Raw genomic sequence first — 23,197 nt, 5'->3', positions numbered from 1 at the left:
AAGCTGTCAGTTTTATCAGGAGTTAATAGTTTATGCCTGTAATCAGGAAATAATGATTAGTTCTGGGATGGGGGGGAAAGTATCACCATATCCATTTGGCATTAGCCAACAACCAATGCAGCAAAGCTAGTGCCAAATTCACAGTTCCAGCATGACAATAGAATGGGAATACGATAACTCCTGGTGAGTTGCATGGGCCATTTTATATCTGCTGATCTAACCGGGACATTATGGGGGGAGCGGGGGTTAGGAAAAAAAAAAAAAAAAAAAAAAAAACACGTTCAAAGAAACCCTTTCTTCTATTATAGTATTGGGTCAGAGTGCTGGATCACCAAAGATTAACAGATTTAATAAATTGTAGAAATGTGACACCATGAGAAGAGATAGAACAAATGCTGCTCTTTAATTCGTAAAAACAGGTTAATCATACAAAAACCTTAAATACCAGTGTGTACATTGTACACAATCACACGACTTACAAGAATGAAGTTATATTTACACAACTGAGGATCTTGTGGTTTGGAGGGCCTGCGGAACAGTCTTGGGTCACGATGGAAATTGAAGAGCTGTGAATGAATCTCATGCTACAATGTCACTGGTACTAAAGTTTCTGAATTAGTCACCATGTAAACACTACAAAACTAGCAAACAAAAGTATTTTTATTTATATCTATCTCTTGTGGGATACACCAGGCGTCACTCTTCAGCTGCCATCTTGCACAAGTACTCTTTGTCGATCTTAAACAGGCGCCAGCCTTCTTCAGTGGAGAGATCAGATGCTCCACGTCTCTTGTAGAACCGGATAGATGGCTCATTCCATTCTGCTACCAGGAAATGCATACTGCTACAGCGACACTTCACAGCAATCTGATGAGAAAGCACAAAACACAGGCCAAGATTAGAGACAATCCCAGGGGCATTTTGGTCATGGTACTAGCCATTTGTAATGAGTAACCATGTATCCAAGTGTCACATTGGTAACATCTAATGACCACTTTATGCTAGATTTTCACATTGCTGCAGCAATATGTGCAGTTAAAGCACATGTAAGGTGTTCATAGACTTGAAACTAACTCAAAGAAAATTTAGCTCATCTGCCAGTATTTAATTTGTGGTCCATATGCTATGGTGATAATACCACAATGAACACCCATGGTCCAGTGTCATCACCAAGTAAAACAGCCACCAGCCCTTTGGACTGGGTGATTGAGGTTACAATATGCTGACACTCTGCTAAATCTTATCACAGAATGTTTAATTAGAAGTCTTGATGCACCCGTGTGTGCTGCACAAGGACCAATTTACAGCCATTTCTCATCTGTATTATACTGTTTGAACTAAACTGACAATATGTGTGATACAGCCATGTTGGGAAGTGGAGTAGCGATATAGAAAAATATAAAAAAAATATGTATCACTATAATCACAAAGCGCTTAAACAATGCTTCTTAGGATAGGTTCACACTTCCGTTTTGCATCAGTCACAATCCATCGCCTTGAGGAATTATGGTATCCTGCAAAATATTTAGTAGAAATCCAGTTTTTCCCCATAGACTATTAGAGACAGATTGTGACTGATTGCCTTGCATCCGCTGTGTAACAGATCAGCCGTTTAGTGACTGACCGTCAAGCGGGAGAAACGCTGAATGTAATTTTTTTTTTTGTTTGCCGCTCCAAAAAACAAACATCACACAAAAACACTCCGCAGGTGTCCATCACAAGCTATATTGAATGTCTACGGTGCTGGATTCTGTCATGATCTGAGCATGCCCAGCATGTTTGGCAGACCCACTGGGCGGTCCCAAAACCAAACGCATCAGTCAAAGAACGGATGCACGACGGCTGTAACGGACGCGATGGGATCAGTTTCACAGGATTCCTGTGAAATTACACATCCGTCGCATCAGTTGACATCTCAAAAACGACAGCTCCGTCATTGCGTTGCAACAACGGACCTGACGGAAGCAAATCGGAAGTGTGAACCTAGCCTTAATGGAGACTTAGATACCCTTTAAACAGTCTTTGTATCTAGCATCACCAGGTTTTTTGCCACCTAATCTGAGAGCAGCATAATGTAGAGACAGAAACCCTGATTCCACTTGTCAATTACTGGGCTGCTTCCTGTAGTTTTCATAACCTACTGTTGATTAAACAGTGATTTTATCGTTTGAGGACTACTTTGTGTGCTGCCAGTTAGTCCAGCATATTCAAGAGCTCTATAGCTGCAGCAGAGAACCTTGATTTTATCAAAATGACAGCAAGCAGCTCAATAAAACCTATTGACAGATTACCTTTAGAAGTAAACTGTCTTCATGTAAAACAGATTACATCAGGTCAAATAAAACTCACCTGACTCAGGTGCTTGAATATGTCTGATCCAATTCCTGACCCTAGATTGAGAAGAAGAGTCAGTATATACACAAAACTAAACAGATGAAATTGGTCATGAATATAAGATCAGTGGTGGTCCAGGGTGTTTGGCTAAGCCAGCCATAACCTCTGGCCAGATGTAAACTGTATAGGAGACCACCACTACACAGTAATAACTAGTAGAGTACTCTAGACCAGACTTAAAAATTGGAGCCAACATGCAATACTTGGCTATAGTCAGGCCACAGTTTAAGAGTGCAGCGTGGACTTAAAGATTGGACGGACACACACACTATCATATATCTATAATATACACAGACCAAACACTTCACTGTTCCTATGTCAATTAGGACTGACTAGTCGATGCGGCATTAGTTCCCCAGACTAATCTAATATTACTAGGTTATCCCACCCCTGTAGGTGTGATTACATAATTTCCACAAGCCACCATCACTGCAGTTCCTGGAAACCTTGTGCGTGTGCACAGCTTTATTCTCACATTGAGCCTCTTCAATGACAGGTATACACATCACAGCTTTGATCTACACTGCACATTATAAGACCAGCTTCTGCACAGTGCAGGTCACCGAGGATGGGACATATTGAACCTCAGAAGCCAGGTGTAACTGAACAAAGCTGCACGCATGTACAAGACTTCCAGGAGCTGGCAGTGACATTGGCTCATGGAAATAGCATCATCATGCCCACAGGAAGAGGGCCGACTAGTCTGGGGAACTAATGTCCCATCGACATGTCAGAGGTCTAATTAGCATAGGAACAGCATAGGCTGCAAGTCTTTAAAACTTGTCAATTCTGTCTGAGCAGCGCTATTGCCGTCAGCTCTTCCTCCATCATGTGACTCATCACCCTCCCCCTTCTGGCACTCTGATCTCAGGTCAATTTCCAGTTAACTCGAAATCACCGAGGCGGCCCCAGTCTCCAAGTGACAGAGCTGCAGGCAAAGCTTCACCGCTCACCACAGTGCAGCATGTCACGCTCTCTCACTGCAGAGTGCCGCAAACAGGAGTGCTGCAACAAGTGGTGAAACTTTGCCCACAGCCCAGTCACTCAGGGAGACTGGGGCCGGCCTCAGTGATGTCAGGCCAACATGAAGTTGACCTGACATCACCAGATCTCAGGTCAAGGCGCCGGAAGGTAGAAGGTAGGGGGCGGGGGGGAATGAGCAGACCACAATAGCACTGCTCAGAGGCACAACTGACTACACAAGTTATTTTAGAGAGGCCTTTATGAGCTTTACATTCATGTGGTCTATATGCTGTGTAGGGAGCCACCCCTTTAACATTGATCTTAGTAATCATACAAGGTTGGTTAGGCAGCAACTTCAGACATACAGATATGAATGCTGCTGGGTTGGAGGGCATAGCATAGGGGACCTGACTGGTTTACTTTAATGCACAGGTTAGAAAAAAAAAAAAACAAAAAAAAAACTAAACGTTTAGAAATTTCAGTCCATACCTCTGAACTCATTCATTACGAAGAAGTCTTCAAGATAAAGAAGCTTCCCTATCCATGGGTCATACGTGAAGTAGTACATCGCAAAGCCAACAATGGTAAAGCCTGTTAAAGAAACACATCGCTCATTTAGGAGACCGTCAAAAACAAAACAGTCTTCAGGTGATACCGCTTCATGCATACAGGTTAATCAAGGTCACGTTCACATTTCATATTTATGTACTGAATGCAGCATGGATTTTTCATTGAAGAAATAGATTGAGTTTGTCACACGGCAGTTCAGAACAGTAAACTACAGCACCATTAATGTCTTAATCTCTCCCAAAAATCATAGCTCAGGTTAATCCAAATATAAAAATTAAAAAAAGTTATACAGGAACAAAAAAAATAAACCACAAACCAAAAATACAAAAAAAAAACCCAAAACATTGATGTCCACAGAATTGCAAGGTGGAGAGATCTTATCTTATAGGCAACACTGCCCCCTAGGTCAAATTTTCCATTTAGGAATAGATTGCACGTGAAACAATTGGTGGAGAATGTTCTGCAGTTGTAATGAAAAACTCATTGTTCTCCACTAGAACCCGCATCAGCGGCACACGATTTCTGATCTACCGTGTTGGTTGGTTATTCTTGAATGGATGTCCCTAGTGGCCTTACCTCGTTTCATGCTCATCTATGTTATTGTGTAACGGATCTTTTAGTTACCTCCCCACCCGCCCATGTACACGGAAGGGCCATCCATGTACATGGCGAAGCTAGAGACTGTAACCTGAAGATTGGGGACAAATTAGAGAAAATGTGATTTAACATTTTGCAACCGCTCACAGATAGGGTCAATACAAGACATGCCACAAGGCTCAATACAAGTCATACAGCTAAGAAGAGCTATAAAAATCAACTGGTTACCATCAACCGTCTGGTTCTCCTTCGGTACTTCAGCAACAAGACAGCGGTAGAAAGGGTGTTCTCCAAAGCCGTCTTCTAGAAGATCTGAACAGGGAAGAGACATGAGCATTACTGAGACGTTACAAGTACCTCCCCCTCCCCACACAACGAGCCATGTTATTTTCTACGCAGCGTTCCTGGGGCTCATGGGACCGGCCTGGCACAGCGCCCATTCTGGGATCAGCCAAGCTAAACAACCCATCATAGCAAGACTAAAAATAACCAAGGCCGCAGGTGCTCCGAGCCTAGTAACCACAGCCACCATGTACACAGACGTCTCAAGACAAAGCATGAAGACTTCAGACATACCTTTCTCAGTTAACACCACTTGGTTCTCCATCTCCTCGTATTTGGCCAATTCCTTAAAGGAAAAAACATTAGGTTACTCAAATTCATAAAGTGTTAAAGTTACATAAGTAGATTAAAGGAAGCTTAACACTGCAGCTTAATTCCAGAAACAGCGCCACACCTGTTCCCTGGTTAGGGCTGGTACTGCAGCTCAGTTCCAGTAACAAAGCCAAGCTGCAGTACCACAAAGATCCTGCAGGGGCAGTGTTTACAGAACTATAGCCAGCTCTTACTAGTACTGGGCAAGAGTCACTTTTCTATAGCGCTGCTTGTGATATTAGATTGCAAGCCTTTGTGGTCACATATGACAAAAGCTGCAGACAGCAAAGGAAAAGGAGGCAGCAAGTTACTATAGATTACAGCAGGAGGAGAGCACAGCACAGGCAGCACAGCACAGGCAGCACAGCACAGGCAGCACAGCACCCCCTGCCCTGGGGGTCACCAGCTCCAGCCCAGGGGGCCAGTGACGTCATGCACCTTTATGAGTCGCAGAATGTCCTTACAGTCCCCGGGCACGGCAGATCGTATAATATAATTGGCCATTTTCGTCTCTTGCTCTTTTTTCCTTTTCTCACAAGTCCTCTGTATGTGAAGAGTAGTAGAAGGTGTTTCTTCATTCGCTTCCCAGGGGCTTCCGCTCCTTAGTCAGTCTGGGACCCTGACCCGGCAGAGACTCCACACACAAGCCACCGTGGTGCAACAACTCCGACGACGAAGTGTCAGGACGAGGGCGCAACTGCGCTATTTATCTCTGCCCAGCCCGGCCCCGCCCCCTCCGTGTTTCGGCGAATAAGAAGACAATTACATAACTATCTGCCCTGCCTATGGGCTGTGATCTCTGATGTCACGGATGCCGGAAACTGTGACTCAGGGGAGGGGAGGTTTCGGCAGCTCGGCAGCGCCACCCAGTGGCAAAACTAGTTCTCAGCGCCAGTGGTTTAATACGTCTGAATCCATAGTAGATAGCAGAATAATACAGGAAGCCAGTGTACACAGCAGAGGGCAGGAATCCGAGAGGGCAGGAATCCGGTGTACACAGCAGAGGGCAGGAATCCGGTGTACACAGCAGAGGGCAGGAATCCGGTGTACACAGCAGAGGGCAGGAATCCGGTGTACACAGCAGAGGGCAGGAATCAGGTTTACACAGCAGAGGGCAGGAATCAGGTTTACACAGCAGAGGGCAGGAATCCAGTGTACACAGCAGAGGGCAAGAATCCAGTGTACACAACAGAGGGCAGGAATCCAGTGTACACAGCAGAGGGCAAGAATCCAGTGTACACAACAGAGGGCAGGAATCCAGTGTACACAACAGAGGGCAAGAATCCAGTGTACACAACAGAGGGCAGGAATCCAGTGTACACAGCAGAGGGCAAGAATCCAGTGTACACAACAGAGGGCAGGAATCCAGTGTACACAACAGAGGGCAAGAATCCAGTGTACACAGCAGAGGGCAAGAATCCAGTGTACACAACAGAGGGCAGGAATCCAGTGTACACAACAGAGGGCAAGAATCCAGTGTACACAGCAGAGGGCAGGAATCCGGTGTACACAGCAGAGGGCAGGAATAAGGTTTACACAGCAGAGGGCAAGAATCCAGTGTACACAGCAGAGGGCAGGAATCAGGTTTACACAGCAGAGGGCAAGAATCCAGTGTACACAGCAGAGGGCAGGAATCAGGTTTACACAGCAGAGGGCAGGAATCAGGTTTACACAGCAGAGGGCAGGAATCCAGTGTACACAGCAGAGGGCAAGAATCCAGTGTACACAGCAGAGGGCAGGAATCCGGTGTACACATCAGAGGTCAGAAATCTGGTGTGCACAGCAGAGGGCAGGAATCCGGTGTACACAGCAGAGGGCAGGAATCCGGTGTACACAGCAGAGGGCAGGAATCCGGTGTACACAGCAGAGGGCAGGAATCCAGTGTACACAGCAGAGGGCAGGAATCCGGTGTACACAGCAGAGGGCAGGAATCCGGTGTACACAGCAGAGGGCAGGAATCCAGTGTACACAGCAGAGGGCAGGAATCCGGTGTACACAGCAGAGATCAGGAATCCGGTGTACACAGCAGAGGGCATGAATCCGGTGTACACTGCACAATACAGGAATCTGGTGTGCACAGCAGAGGGCAGGAATCTGGTGTACACAGCAGAGGGCAGGAATCTGTTATACACAGCAGAGGGCAGGAATCCGGTGTATACAGCAGAGGGCAGGAATCCGGTATACACAGCAGAGGGCAGGAATCTGGTGTACACAGCAGAGGGCAGGAATCCGGTGTACCCAGCAGAGGGCAGGAATCTGGTATACACAGCAGAGGGCAGGAATCTGGTGTACACAACAGAGGGCAGGAATCCGGTGTACACAGCAGAGGGCAGGAATCCGGTGTACACAGCAGAAGGCAGGAATCTGGTGTACACAGCAGAGGGCAGGAATCTGGTGTGCACAGCAGAGGGCAGGAATCCGGTGTATACAGCAGAGGGCAGGAATCCGGTGTACACAGCAGAGGGCAGGAATCAGGTGTACACAACAGAGGGCAGGAATCTGGTGTACACAACAGAGGGCAGGAATCCAGTGTACACAACGAGGGCAGGAATCCGGTGTACACAGCAGAGGGCAGGAATCCGGTGTACACAGCACAATACAGGAATCCAGAGTACACAGAAGAATACTCCAGATGTGCTGCGGTTTAAATGTTATAGTTTATAACGTTACATTAGGTATGTACTCTCCGTGTTCTCCTTGCTGACAGTATGTTGCAGTGAGATGTTACAATGTTTCTCGTTCTTTCTGTGTAGAAAGCAGAATATGCAGAGCCTTTCAGCATTGGAAAACTGGAAAATAGGTAACACACCCCCATTACCAACTGTCCTGAGGCAGAGTAATTGTTCCAAATTAGTATCCTCTCATACGGAGCCAGCAACCCCAGAAATGAAAATACCAAAAAATTGCATGACTCAACATAAAACTGACATTAAAAATCCTTTATTAAATAATATAGGGATACTATAGAAACAAAATTATACAGGAGAGATGTCTAGACACAAAGCAGGGCAAACATACATAACAATGCCCAAATAAGGCTGCAAACTGGTAACAATATAGAGAAAATGTCAGAAAATCACTTTTAGGCCCCCTTCACACGTCCGTGAAAAAAACGATCCGTTTTTTCACGTACGTGTTAAAGGGGTGGTTTGCTCCCCGTGTGCCGTGTTTGTGGCACATTCCTGTTCACCGTGTGTTATACGTAATAACACACGGAGAACGGAAAGCCCGGCCTTACCTGTTTCTTCCGGAGCTGTCTGTGGTGCTGAATGACAGTGTCCGGCACAAGCCACGCCCCACTGACGCTGCTTCCGGCCCCCAGTGAAGAAGATGCGTTGTTCAAATATGTAGGTATGGTGGAGGTGAGTATGTGTTTTTTTATTTTTTAAAATGACACGTGTGTTTCTCCGGCGCGTGTCACGTGCACCTGCATCCACACTACATCCGTGTGGTACGTGTGCGGGCCCGTGCTGCCGGAGACAAACAGACATGTATCCGTGTGGAACACACGGAAAACGTCTGCTCCACACGGAGGCACGCTCCATGGCAGAACACGTGCGTGCACATATACCCATTGATTTTAATGGGCATATGTGTGCCTGTGTCTCCGGTACATACGGACACGGACATAGCACGTACCGGAGACACGGACATGTGAAGGGGGCCTTAGGCCTCTTTCACACGTCCGTGCCTCCGGTACGTGTATGGTCATTTTTCTCACATACCGGAGACACGGGCACACGTAGACCCATTTAAATCAATGGGTCTGCGCTCACGTGCGTGTTCTGCCATGGAACGTGTGTACGTGTGGAGTGTACGTGTGGAGTGTACATGTGGAGTGTACATGTGGAGCGTACGTGTGCCCGTGTGCTCCACACGTTAACATGTCCGTTTTTCTCCGGCACCACGGGTGTCACACGGAACGCAAACGGACCACACGGAGGAGTTCCGTGTGACACGCACCAAAGAAAACACACGTGTCTGAGAAAAAAATAACAAAACTTTACTCACCTTCTCCAGCCTTGCAGTCTCTGCCTCTGCTGTCACTTGCTTCCGACCTATAGCTCATTATGCTCATTGAATATTCACTTCACTGAGGCCGGGAGCAGCATCAGCGGGATGTCGGCAGGACCAGAGACCGAGGATCAGCACCACGGACAGCGAAGTCAGGGACAGGTGAGTAGAAAGTTCCCGTTTTCCGTGTGTGGCTCACGGAGGGCAAAAACGCACCTTTGACACGTCCGTGAAAAACGTGCGTGATTTTTCACGAACGTGTGAAAGAGGCCTTACAAAAAGGTTTTTTTTTTAATTCAAAACATTTGTTCCAAAGCAAATCCTCTGGTGCTGGATAAACGGTAACATTAATAATACCAGTGCAAAATTTATATAAAATTATCATGAAAAGACCCTACTAAACAAAAAAGCAACAATTATTGAAGTGCATCCAAAGATGTAAATGTAATAATAATAATAATAATAATACATATTAATAATTACAATAAAGTCCAAATATTGTGCTGTTCATACAAATAAAAAGATGGATTCATATGAAAAATTAAGAGCATGAATGTGCATTCTGGAGATAAAAAAAATAAATCAATAGATGAGACACGATGCTGGAGAAAATATATAAGGACAAAGTAAATACCAATATACTGATAAACCAGCAAAGTGCCTCACCAGTGAGCTCATTTAATTAACCCAGAAACTGTGAATGAGGAAATAAATGGGACACAATGCTGAAAAAAGTATATATGAAAAAATATAATAAGGTAAGTACCAGCACACTTAAAAATCAGCAATGTGCCTCACCAACATACATTAGACGAGTGATAGAGTGATATTCAGGATACACAACAATCTAAAACGCAAACAGCAATGTGCTGCCACATGAAAATGGACAGTCAGATGTTATTCGGCACCAGATAAGATCTAGGAAATAAATAAAACCCACAAGGGGTTAATTCATTTAAATAACCTATAGTGAGGATTAATCAGAACCCACAGTAACAGTAAATAGAGCAAACAATGAATTAGTTACCAATGAACTTATAGCCACTGCTCACCCCCAGAAATGATCCTAAATGTCCTTATACACTTTAGATGATGGACTAGAGGATCATTCTGCCAGTAGCTATCTCCCACGACAATCCTATACATAGGAGACCTTTAGGCTATGTGCGCACGTTGCGTATTTGCATGCAGTTACGCTGCGATCTGCACCGTAGCGTAACTGCATGCGTCCTGCGTCCCCAGCATAATCTATGAAGATTATGCAGGAGACGTGCGCACGTGGCGTATTAGAGCGCAGCGTTTCGGCTGCTGCCCAAAGTGCGCGTTCTAAGAAGTGACATGTCACTTCTTTCCTGCGCTCTGCATGCATCCCCCCCGCTCTGTCTATGGGAGGAGCTGCAGTCAGAGCGCATGGAATCGGCTTTATTTTTTTTCACTACGGACTCTTTCTGCAGCGATTTGAAGCGCACGTGTGCTGTTCAAATCGCTGCAGAAATTTCTGCAGGGCAGGACGCAACGTGCGCACATAGCCTTAGAGCTGCTGGCAGACATCAGAAGAATCGACAGTATGAAATCGGACATGCAAGATTATTCTCTCCCCCGACATCATTTGTCCAGGGCTTCCATACACCGTACCCGTCTATATTGGTGTGTTCGACAAACATTAGTCTAATGTGTTTGGGGGCTTTAAGGAACCATAAGAAGTGCCTATGGGGCCGCAGCAAGAAGGAAGTGTCATAGTTGAGTACATGGGACGTTTGGTTTACTTCAGAGAGAGTCAAAGCAATGAAGACAAGGGACTTTGTGGGAAATGGTGCTCGTCGCATGGCTAGTGGTGCCACGTAGTGTGATGGAACGTAGGTGAATACATAGGCTCCGATTCATAAGGGAGTTTACAACAGAAATCTAAAGTAAAACACCTTAAAAAGTTGCAAAATTTTGGAACAACACAGGTTAGCAAAAAGAAAAATTGTGACTTTTGGTTTTTTAAAGCCAGTTTTGGCTAGCCCTACCACAGTGGGATGAGCTGGCAAGATGGCAAGAGCATGGCAGCACCTGCCCTTCTTATTCATGATCAGTTGTGGCGTCACCATATAGCAGGCATGTTACCCCGGTCCCTGACTGAAATATGATTTCTGGCAAGGCACACAGAGGTGCACACCACTTGTAAAATGCACTTGATTCATTAAAGGGAACCTGTCATGTCCTCTGTTCCCTCCAACCCAGCAGCGTTCATAGCTGTATGCACAAATTCCCTAACTAACCAGCACAGTATAACACAATTGACCAATATGAATGTTTAAAAAACGACTTATAATCCTTGCTGTCCCTATGCTACTTAGACCTGTGACTAGTCACAGAGGTGTTAGTTCCCCTGACTATTCGCCCCTATTTACCATGTTATCATGTCCCTGTGGGTGTGATAACATGAATTCCATGATCCGGCGTCACCACTAGCACCTGGAAATCTCACGCATGTGCGCGGTTCATTTCGGCCACGTCAGTGTGCCTTTGAAGCTGGGTGTACCATTCTCAGCTTCATTAGGTGCACTGTGCATGACTGGAAGTTCAGAAGTTGTGTACGTGAGTCGTCTACTGAACGGTCATGCGCAGTGCATCTAATGAAGCCGGGAAGCGTACAGCCGGCTGCTGAAATGCACTGATGAGGCCGAAATGAGCTATGCGCATGTGCGAGATTTCCAGGAGCTGGCGGTGATGCCGGCTTGTGGAAAACATGTTATCACACCCACAAGAGCATGGTAACATGGTAAAAAGGGCCAACTAGTCAGAGGAACTAACGCCCCATCGACTAGTCACAGACCTAGTTAGCAAAGGGGCAGCGAGGTTTATAAGTCATTTTTTTTTAAACCTGACCGGATTTTCTTATTCCACCACAACCCTTCATTGAGACTCTTGTGTACAATGCAGCCTTATTAAATCTGGGTTATGGTGTTTTTTGGCCAGAAGAAATGTAAGAAGCTAATTGGAGTTGAGTAGGCAAATGTGAAGAGATACTCAAAAACTTCTGACTCCTTCATTTTTTTTACAGAAGTGCCTTATTTTTAAGGACTGTTCAGTAATTTCTGGACAGTAAACATCCCAGATATCTGAGCCCCGCAATCCCATCCAGCAATCCATAGAGAGTGACTGATGCGGCAGCAAACGTGGGCAAACCACAACGCTCTTCAAATGGCGGGCTCTGTCAGAGATCTTGGTTTGGGGTCGATGGGTATCCAGTTATACCACTATGTGAAATTATGGTAATTTATTATAGAATTTCGTCCACAATATGGGTGATTACTACGTTTTTCATTGTATTGGTCTTCTCAGATGGGCTAAAGAGACCTTTAGGGCCCCGTAGGCTCCAGTTCCCAGGTGCAATTGCAACCCCTAAACCTACTATGGTTACACTCCTGGTCCCACATCTGGCACAGGTGAAACGCGCTGGTCTTAATCCGGTTTCACAGATCTGAATTCCAAGTACATGTTGGACCGGCTGAAGTTTTTATGACCATAGACTCATTTATGCCTTTCAGGCTGTTGATTCTGGGGCATGAGACCTGTGGCCGGTCCGGATATTCCCTTCTATAGACATGACTGTCTGTGGTGTAGACCTGGATTTGTTGGCATGAAAGCCAACAGCAGGGTTCCCTGCCCATTATGTGCGGTGTCAGCATCTCTCCGGGGTCGCACAGCTGTGCCAGAATTATAAAGAGTATCTGTGCCACAAACTTGGCCATTGTGTTGGTGTTTTTGTTTTTTTTTCTTTACCAAAACCTTACATTGTGAAATAACAAAAAAACATTGTAATATTTACTATTGAGCTTTTAATAGAAAAAGAAAAGTCAAAGCTGTGGACAATTCCTTTAACACTAGAACTACTGAGGTAGTCATTTTGACTACTTTGCACCATGTATTTCTATATAGGTGTCACGAGTCCAGTAGTTCTAGTGTTAAATGTTTGTTTTTTTAAAATATAAGAGTAATGACAGCTGAATAGGCTGGGGAAGCTGTGCAGTGCTCCTCCAGGGACACTTTATTATCTAGGTCGGGTATTGTTTTCATTTCACCAAATACAGCACTGAAGTGACAGCACAGCTCTATGGTGGCGGCCGCTCTACCCCGGGATGTCTATGGTGTGGGAGGACCGCAGCAGAGGACGGCCGGGCGTGTCGCCGGCAGGGGGCAGCACAGAGCACGGGCTGTCTATCGTGCAGGAGTCCTGTCAGTGCCGAGTGTCCGGGACAGAGGAGAACATGCTGCTCGGAGTCAGGTAGATACATATATAGCACACACATAGCCTTCCCTGTCATGTCTCCTGCTGTAGGCGACACCGCCCGGACCTGACGTCCTCTCCGGGCAGCCATGAGCTGTGTCTGTGAATTAGGAGGTGACACAGAAGGGAAAGGGGGGCGAGCAGGATAACTAAGGGTGTGGGCAGGAATGTGCAAGTGCCAGGATGTAGCCTGCCAGTGTATGATGTGGCACTGCTCGCATTGGTCACTAGCCACACTGGTCACTCACTGCCCGCATTAGTCTTTGCCCTCACTGGTCACTAGCCACACCGGTCACTCACTGCCCACACCAATCACTCACTGCTCGCACCAATCACTGCCCGCACCGGTCACTCACTGCCCGCACCAATCACTGCCCGCACCGGTCACTCACTGCCCGCACCAATCACTGCCCGCACCGGTCACTCACTGCCCGCACCGGTCACTCACTGCCCGCATTAGTCTTTGTCCTCACTGGTCACTAGCCACACCGGTCACTCACTGCCCGCACCAATCACTGCCCGCACCGGTCACTCACTGCCCGCACCGGTCACTCACTGCCCGCACCAATCACTGCCCGCACCGGTCACTCACTGCCCGCATTAGTCTTTGTCCTCACTGGTCACTAGCCACACCGGTCACTCACTGCCCGCACCAATCAATCACTGCCCGCACCAATCACTGCCCGCACCGGTCACTCACTGCCCGCACCGGTCACTCACTGCCCGCACCAATCACTGCCCGCACCGGTCACTCACTGCCCGCACCAATCACTGCCCGCATCAGTCAATCACTGCCCGCACCAATCACTGCCCGCATCAGTCAATCACTGCCCGCACCAATCACTGCCCGCATCAGTCAATCACTGCCCGCACCAATCACTGCCCGCATCAGTCAATCACTGCCCGCACCAATCACTGCCCGCATCAGTCACTCACTGCCCGCACCAATCACTGCCCGCATCAGTCACTAACCTCTGCTGCTACAGAAGAAGGAACGTTTCATGTCTCCACTCGCTCCAAGCCGCCCTGTTATTTATTTATTTTTTATCACTGAAGTAAATCAGCGGCATGAAAGGCTATGTCAAACTTTGCATTTTATTCTGCAGCCAACACCTGTGTGCATGTTTAATAAAGTAAGGCTCTGTGCCCACGTTGCGTATTTGCATGCAGTTACGCTGCGTATTGCACTGCAGCGTAACTGCATGCGTCCTGCGTCCCCTGCACAATATATGAAGATTGTGCACAATCCATGCGCATGTTCGTTTTAGATCGCTGCGTGCTAAAAAAGCAACATGTCACTTATTCCGTGTGCTTTGGATGCAGGTCCCGCTCTGTCTATGGTGGGGGCTGCATCCAGAGCGCATGAAATCGGCTTTCACTGCATCCATTACGCAGTGTTTCTGCAGAGATTTGAAGCGCTCGTGTGCTGTCAAATTGCTGCAGAAATTTCTGCAGGAACACAACGCAACATGGGTACATAGCCTAAGGCTGTGTGCACACATGGCGAGGTTTTTATTTTGTGTTTTTTCATGTGTTTTTCCTTGCTTCTTTTAATCAATACAAGCAAGAAAAAAGCATCCCAGCAAAGTCTGAGGATCCTGACTTGCTGTTCACACGCTGCTTCTTTTTTTTTTTTTTCCTTCCAGATTTTGTTGCTGAAAAAAGAAGCAGCTTGTCAATTCTTTCAGCGTTTATTTCCTGCGTTTCTATAATCCCCTGCAATGCTTTATTACTACAGTGGATTATAGCGCAACACTTTGCCACACACCATGCATACAGCATGACGTGTGAGGCTCTCCTAGCTCAGTGACCTGGGGCCGTCATGGTGACGACCCAGGGTTACCATGGCAGCGATTGGGTCCCTTTCATCTCTTGGCAGGAAAAACACTGCGGAAAGAACGCACGTTTTTTGTGTTTTTCTCATGCTTTTTTTTTTTGCATTGAGATAGGGAAAACGCTAGGAAAAAACACAGAAATAAGTGACAAATCAATTGTTTGGTGCAGTTTTTGTCTGCACCAAAATCTGCATGGAAACAAAATCTGCAATGTGGGCACAGCACTTCAGGATTCTAATAGACTTTTCAGGGATGCGGTTTCCCTGGCAGATTGATTAAAATATGCAATAAAAAAACGCAGCGTAGGCACATAGCCTAAGGGTATCTCCTCATGCTGCGTTCTGGATTTGCCAAAAAAAAAAATGCACCCTCTGGCACACTTTGACAAATGTAAACCCTGCGTTTACAAAAAAAAGCGGTAAAAACACATGCGTTTTCCCTGCGTTTTCGATGCATTTGGGCTGCGTTTTGGACAGTGCGTTTTTAAAGGAGAAATAGAATATGATAGGATTTGATAGGTAGAATACGTAGAAAAAATAGATATATAAAGAATAGAAAGCATGACTGCCCGCAGACAGAGACAGAGCCATGCTATGAGAATGAATTTGGGTGAGGTCATTGCACGACTCTGGCTCTGTGTCGCGGACTGATTTGCGGTCACACGTGAAGGACTCACCTGTGACCGCAAATCACCTGAGTGACGTCCCACTGATCGCACAGCTCACTTCAGTTGCTGCGTGGAGCTCGCTGTGAGCCGTTCGCTGTCAGCTTCCGATGTAGCAGAGCTGAAAGCGTCGTAGGACCTTGTGTGGATTACGTCGGACCTGGAGGGGTGTTTGGTGTGTTAATAAAGTGGTGAAACAGGGTGGTTTTTTGTCTTTTATTAAAAAAAAAGTATTTTTTGGGTGTATGTGTTTATTTACTTTCACTTAGAGGTTCATCATGGGGGGGGGGGGTGTTTCATAGACGACTGCCATGATTAACCTGGGACTTAGAGGCAGCTATGGGCTGCCATTAATTTTCTATTACTCCAATTGTCACCACACCAGGGCAATTCGGGAAGAGCCAAGTAAGGTCCCGGGATTGTCGCATCTAATAATAGGTCTTCCCAGTCTGAAAATACCACCCCTCAGCTGTGTGGCTTTATCTTGGCTGGGTATCAATTGGGGGGGGGGGGACCGCACGTCGTTTTTCTTTAATTATTGTTTATTTATTGTACTGCACGATATAGACCAGCCCACCGGCGGCTGTGATTGGTTGCAGTGAGACATCTGGCACTCAGCATTGGGGCTCGTCTGACTGCAACCAATCATAGGCATCGGTGGGCAGGGGAAGGAGTCAATATGAGATGAGAAGCCGGGGAGCAGTGTGACAGCCGTACAGCGCTGCGCCGGTGATCAGTGGGTATGAAGGAGGGAGAGAGGGAGAGACCGACCGAATGATAGAGAGACTGACACCAACAAAGAGAGAGAGAGACCGACAGAGAGAGACACCGAAAGACCTTCGTTTTTGTTGACAAGAACGCATCCAAAATGCAACCAAAATGCACTGCAGACGCACATCTAAACATTTTGGTTGCGTTTTGCCACACCTCATTCATTTCAATGGGTGGAAAATGTAACCAAAACGCAGTGAAGAAGTGACATGCTGTTTTTTTTAGGCACCGATTTTGACAAATATTTGACAAACAAAACACTGCCTAAAAAAAGAGCAACGTGCGCTTGGAATTTTCTGACTTCTCATAGACTTTGCTGGGGAAGCACTACACATACATTTTGACAATGACACAGTGCAGTTTAAAACACAAGCAAAATGCAGGAAAAAAGCACACATGCGCACATGGCCTAAAACTCCCGAGAAAAAGCACTGCAAAAAACGCAGCAAAAACACAACATGTGGACATCACCTAAAGCACCCTACTGCAACCTGCTGTGAAGCAGGATTTGTTTTTCGATCCCGGGGGTCCATCTAATAGGGAGCCATGTAGCAGGATGTGGTTGCTCAGTCACTGCGCTGTGCGCGGTCTCTGCTCGGTCGCTGTGTTGTGCGCGGTCTCTGCTCGGTCGCTGCGCTGTGCTTGTGTCAACCATATCCACACAAATCCATTTCATCTGGCAAAGGCTTAAAGTGTCTCTCTGGCCCTCAGGATCGTATACATCTATTCCCCCAATGGACATTACACAACACAGTGAAATCACCATAAGGCCCAATTTATAGTACCACTCCATCAGGTTTTTTTATATTGCTCTCCTGGAGTCCCCTGTCTTATACTCACCTTCCGGTGTCTTTATCTGTTTCTACCGTCTCTTGTGATTTGTAACCTGCCGGCAGCTCCAGTGTTTCATGGAGCGCGCCAGAGGTCACTTTTCAATGTACAGTAAGTCTATGAGAGCCTTTTTCTGTCCTTGTTCTGGCTCTCAGAGATGCACTAAGCACTTGTGACGTCATTTCCGGCCAGTCAGAAGTTACAAGCACAAGATGGCACTGCGGGACTGTAGTTGTGTCAGTAAAAGCCGAAATTGCTGGAACTCCAATGCTGAAAAAAAACAATAAGACAATCAGAACAGGAATAGAACGGAGCTGGGTCTCAGAGAAGGCCACGGTATGTGAGTATATTAATACACTCACTACACACATACATAGATTTAGTCAAAAAAATCTTCATGGAAGGGCTTCTTTAAAAGTCGGATTTATTTTCTTGTGCGCAAGAAAAGGGCCGACTTAGTTTTTTTTTTCAACTCCAGTGGACTGGATTAAAGAGGTTGTCCACTACTTTTACGTTGATGGCTTACCTTAGGATAGGTCATCAATATCTGATTATTCGGGTCCAACACCCCACACTCCCGCCAATCAGCTGTTCTAGGTGCCAGCAGTGGCAACAGGCAGCTGGAAATGCTCAGTTGTGGAGCTGCCCCATCTTCTGATAAACATCAGACATTATTGATTTGAATAAAGCGGGCTTTACACACTGCGATATCGGTCCCGATATCGCTAGTGTGGGTACCCGCCCCCATCTGTTGCGCGACATGGGCAAATCGCTGCCCGTGGCGCACAACATCGCCCAGAGCCGTCACACATACCTGCCCGGCGACGTCGCTGTGACCGGCGAACCGCCTCCTTTCTAAGGGGGCGGTCCGTGCGGCGTCACAGCGATGTCACTGAGCGGCCGTCCAATAGAAGCGGAGGGGCGGAGATGAGCAGGACGTAACATCCCGCCCACCTCCTTCCCTCCACATTGTTGCCGGGAGGCAGGTAAGGAGAGCTTCCTCGTTTCTGTGGTGTCACACGGAGCGATGTGTGCTGCCGCAGGAACGAGGAACAACCTCGTTACTGCTGCAGTAACGATTTTTGAGAATGGACCCCCATGTCACCGATGAGCGATTTTGCACGTTTTTGCAACGATGCAAAATCGCTCATCGGTGTCACACGCAACGGCATCGCTAATGCGGCCGGATGTGCGTCACCAAATCCGTGACCCCAACGAGTTCGCATTAGCGATGTTGTAGCGTGTAAAGCCCCCTTTAGAGGCAGATGTATAGTATCTGGCCGTGGGAACTGAGCATTTCCTGCTGCCGCCGGCACCGAGGACAGCTGATCAGCGGTTGTACATGGTGTTGGACCCCAGCTGCTCAGACATTAATGACCTATTTTAAGGACACAAAAAAAACTCAAAAAAAGATAGTTTGCACTCTGGAATGCCAAAGTATGAAAACTATGAATGTGTGAATATAGATATTCATCACTGCTAAGGGAAATCTAAGAAAAATGAGATATTTAGCATATAGAAATGGCCATTTGTATATCTGCCCAGTTGCCACGTCACGGCATATCTCGTAACTGGGTCCCTTCTCTATGTTGAAGCCTCTCTCTGGGTTAAAAAACCTCTTGTGTATGGGCAAGTAGGAACCTGCTATATAGGATAAAATCACTTGTGGCAACTGGGGGAGGGGTGCACGGTCAGAAGGCATAACCCTCTTGAATATAGACAAAAAAACTAACGGCACTCACCAAACTGAAGTGTGAACAGGTGCATAACTGAACCTGACATACCTTCTGACTGTGCACCCCTCCCCCACTTGCCACAAGTGATTTTATTCTATATAGCAGGTTCCTACTTGTCTACAATAAGAGGTTTTTTAACCCAGAGAGAAGCTTCAACATAGAGTAGGTACCCAGTTACGAGATATGCCATGATGTGGCAACTGGGCAGGTATATAAATGGCCGTTTTTATATGCTAAATATCTCATATTTTTTAGATTTCCCATAGCAGTGATGCAGGTCTATATTCACACATTCATAGTTTTTTTTTGTATTTTATGACATGTCAGTTATGCACCTGTTCACACTTCAGTTTGGTGAGTGCCGTCAGTCTTTTTGTCTATTTTAAGGATAACCTTAAGTGGACAACCTCTTTAATTATTATAATTTTTTTTCTTTTCTTTGTTGTTTAAAATAAACAAACAAACTGATTGAGGTAAGCCAAGCTTTTCCAAGCAATCAGTCAGGTAAAATCAAACAACACTAGAATGCTACTCAGATACATAGCATCACTGCAGTGTTTTTTGGGGTTTCTTTTACACTGGCCCATTGATTTGAACAGGTGAGTTTTGTCCACAATACAGACCAAAGTGGGACGTGTTTGAAATATGATAAGCTACAAAGTCTGTAAGGGTATCATGCCCAGGATCAGGGTTATGTGGCGTTCTGGATGCAGGGTCTGGATGCATCCTCTGCACAGGAGACTGAAGCATCTCTGTGAGAAATTGACATGCTGCGCATATGAAATCCGCACCAGGTCAGTTTACGCAGCATTAGAAAGAAGCACAGTGGGCAGGAGATTTCTATTAATCCCATCCACTGTGCTTCTACTCCACAATGCAGCAAAATACCCTGCGTCCAAAACACTACTAAGGCCAGAATCACACTTGCTAGTGCCTCGCGTGAGTCTCTCATGGTAGAACCCGGCATGGCCGCACACTCGCCTGACAGGAGCGGGTCGGTTGCATGTATCTCTGTGCAGCTCAGACACTCCTGTATGCATAGTGTGCGGCCATGCCGGGTTCTACCATGAGAGACTCGCGCGAGGCACTAGCAAGTGTGATTCTGGCCTAATCCTGATTGTGGCCACGGACCCTAATACAGTATGTCAAAACATTGATGTGGAAATCTGACGTGAATGAGAGCCTTTCTAGTGCGATCTTTATCAAACTGTTGCAGCCTTATAACCCTTCTTATAGATTGGTTTGTGACCTTTTACGAGTAATCTGAAAGGAAAGTCACTGCTCTTATCTCTTGATTCCAGACTTGGGGTGACCTGTCAGAGGTCGGGATTTCTCGGGAGATCGCTGATGACTGCAAGCACCATGCAATCCAAGGGGCAACTACCAGATATGAAGGACGGTAAATACTGAGACTTATAGAAAAAGGGGATTATGGGAAAAAAGGCGCTTTTTATAATTGTAATCACTTTGGATGTGATGACTACATCAGGTTCCAGCCAGGATTGTACAAACTGTTAGTCACAGTCTCTTTCACAAGGGCGGACCCTGTAAATTAAGGGCTCTTTTGCAAGACTGGTGCCTCAGACCCCCATCGGTCAGGCCCTAGTTATGTAAACAACAGTAAATTTATATACATTTTCACATTAAGCACATGCTAATACAGCATGCTCACATTTACACATTCTACACGACTATACATAGTACACGCATACACATGACACTTGCATATATACAGTGATATTTTTGTGATGCATTTCTTCAGACATACAATTTGCTCATTCGTTCATAGATGTAGCAGCCATAACCTTTTTACTTTTACGTAAGCTTCTCTATATGAGGTCTTTGTATTTTTGCAGGATCAGTTGTAGTTTTTTCAGTGCCATTTGCGAAACATACTGTATATGCAATAGTTACATTTGTGTTACTTTTGTAATGGATTTAATGCAGAAAAAACCCAATCATGTTACCATTTACCAATCACCAATCTTTTCACTGTCTTGTTCTGGTTGCTAGCCCAGCATATATTTAGAGCAGGGCTAGGGAACCTCCAGGCCGATGGCTATTTATTGACGCAATGTAATTGCCTTGCTCCGGGTAGATTCCTGGAGCTACATCATTTGGGCCGCTGGCCCTCTTTTGCTGGCCACTAACCCTCTAATTCTTCCCTAAAATGAACGCTGCGGCACACAACGAAGAATTATGCTATAACATTGGCCAATTCCAGCAACAGGACGTTCTTTGTGGGTGGCGTTAACCTACTCTACGCTCCCATCTCAATGATGAAGGCCTCAGTCGCAGTGTCTCTTACATAATGCATACAGCAGCCTGGGTATGCTTTGTCATGTATATACACCAGTTTCAGTATTTCCTATGTGATGTATATAGAGCAGTCTCTGTGTCCCCGCTGGAGCGCGTTAGATCATGCTGTCCGAGATTGACAGCGCAATCTAAGGAGCTAATGGGTGTTGGTGGATCTCCGATCCACCTGCACCTGTTAGCTGCACATCATCGCATGTGCTCTGTGGAGCATAAGTGCACCAGAAATTAGTGCACAGAGTCGGGTAACGGGAGCGAGGTGCGTATGTGGTGGTTTTTTTTGTGTATGGGATGTTTGCATGTATCTTGCTGTATATATATATATATATATATATATATATATATATATATATATATATATATATATATATATATATATATATATATATATATATATATATATATATATATATATATATATATACATATAATATATATAAATAATGAGGCTAGGTATGGCTCATATTATATATATAGGAAGCTATGCATGGGCTCACAGTGAATATAGAGGGGCTATGTGGGGCTCATGCTGTATCTAAGGGGCTGTGTATGGGCTCACACTGTATATAGAAGGTTATGTTGAGGCTCATACTGTATATAGGGAGCGCTGTGTTTGTGCTCATACTGTATATAGGGAAATGTCAGCATTCTGCTTAATATTAAGTGATACAATTAATATACAATAATAATTAATAACATTAATATTGAGCAGAATTTATTTGTCTATTGGTTCGGCCCTCCAGTCACGGTCTCTCATGTGGCCCTTCAGGAAAATGAATTGGTCACCCCTAATAAAGAGGATACAGGCTGCATATATATAATACAGCCCGGGAGCATGCATACAGTTTAGAGGACTCAGGCAGCTGGCTGTATATATATATATATATATATATATATATATATATATATATATATATATATATATTACAATGGACCCAGGCTGCTAGCTGTATGTATATGTAATATAGGGGGGCCAGGCTGCTGTCTGCATATATATATATATAATATAGGGAAACTAGGCTGCTGGCTGTATAAATAGTATAGGGGAACCAGGCTGCTGCCTGCATATATATGATCTAAAGAACCCAGGCTGTTGACTGTATGTATATATAATATAGGGGACCCAGACTGCTGGCTATATATAAATATAATGTAGGGGACCCAGGCTACTGGCTGCATATATAATATAGGGGACCCAGGCTGCTGGTTGTATAGATCATAAGGCACCCAAGCAGCTAGGTCAATCAATGTCTGAAGGAAGGACCACCACATCAAAACCCTGTCATAGCCAGCCCAGACCTGAACCCCATTTAAAACCTCTGGAATATAATCAAGAGTAAGATGGATAGTCACAAGCCATCAAACAAAGAAGAACTTTTTTTGGTAGGAATAGATTGCAGACACCATGTCGCATTTGCTGAGCCCCAGATGTGCCAAAACGGAGGAACCCCTACACATTTTGTAAACTGCACCCTTCAAGAAATTCAACAAGGGGTGTGGTGAGCATATTAAGTCTGTTTCACAGAATTTTATAACATTTGGACTAGAAAATGTAAAATTACATTTTTTTTCAGCA

General features: G+C 45.6%; 2 protein-coding genes across 3 annotated transcripts in view; one reads left to right on the top strand and one right to left on the bottom strand.

Annotated features, from left to right (window-relative positions):
* Positions 1–384: 384 nt before the first annotated feature.
* LOC142291126 (diamine acetyltransferase 1-like) lies at positions 385–5,872 on the bottom strand. 2 transcript variants are annotated; one of them, XM_075335402.1, is made up of 6 exons: positions 5,617–5,872; positions 5,101–5,152; positions 4,753–4,836; positions 3,847–3,948; positions 2,350–2,390; positions 385–867 (listed from the first exon to the last, which is right to left on the bottom strand). In XM_075335402.1, the coding sequence occupies exons 1-6, from the start codon at positions 5,680–5,682 to the stop codon at positions 697–699; spliced, it is 516 nt and encodes a 171-aa protein (XP_075191517.1). In that variant the 5' UTR covers positions 5,683–5,872; the 3' UTR covers positions 385–696. The 2 variants fall into 2 exon arrangements, with proteins under 2 accessions (XP_075191517.1, XP_075191516.1); XM_075335401.1 differs by having other exon boundaries at positions 5,643–5,872.
* Positions 5,873–13,359: 7,487 nt separating this feature from the next.
* The window catches only part of ACOT9 (acyl-CoA thioesterase 9), a 112,961-nt gene continuing 103,123 nt past the window's right edge, over positions 13,360–23,197 (top strand). Inside the window, 2 exon segments of the mRNA XM_075333374.1 lie at positions 13,360–13,465; positions 20,607–20,704. Of these exon segments, the coding sequence (XP_075189489.1) occupies positions 13,449–13,465; positions 20,607–20,704 (115 nt within the window). The 5' untranslated portion in view covers positions 13,360–13,448.

This window comes from Anomaloglossus baeobatrachus, chromosome 2 (assembly GCF_048569485.1).
Source record: "Anomaloglossus baeobatrachus isolate aAnoBae1 chromosome 2, aAnoBae1.hap1, whole genome shotgun sequence".
Classification (NCBI taxonomy): domain Eukaryota; kingdom Metazoa; phylum Chordata; class Amphibia; order Anura; family Aromobatidae; genus Anomaloglossus; species Anomaloglossus baeobatrachus.
The sequence above is the reverse complement of the archived record's forward strand: the minus strand, read 5'-3'. Positions and strand labels throughout refer to the sequence as shown.

Coding starts and splice junctions, on each gene's coding strand:
- LOC142291126 (XM_075335401.1), bottom strand. CDS start 5,756: ATGAAGAAACACCTTCTACTACTCTTCACATACAGAGGACTTGTGAGA. Junction 4,837..5,100: donor AGTGGTGTTAACTGAGAAAG/GTATGTCTGAAG, acceptor TTCCCTGTTCAG/ATCTTCTAGAAGACGGCTTT. Junction 3,949..4,752: donor GGAGAACCAGACGGTTGATG/GTAACCAGTTGA, acceptor TTTCTTTAACAG/GCTTTACCATTGTTGGCTTT.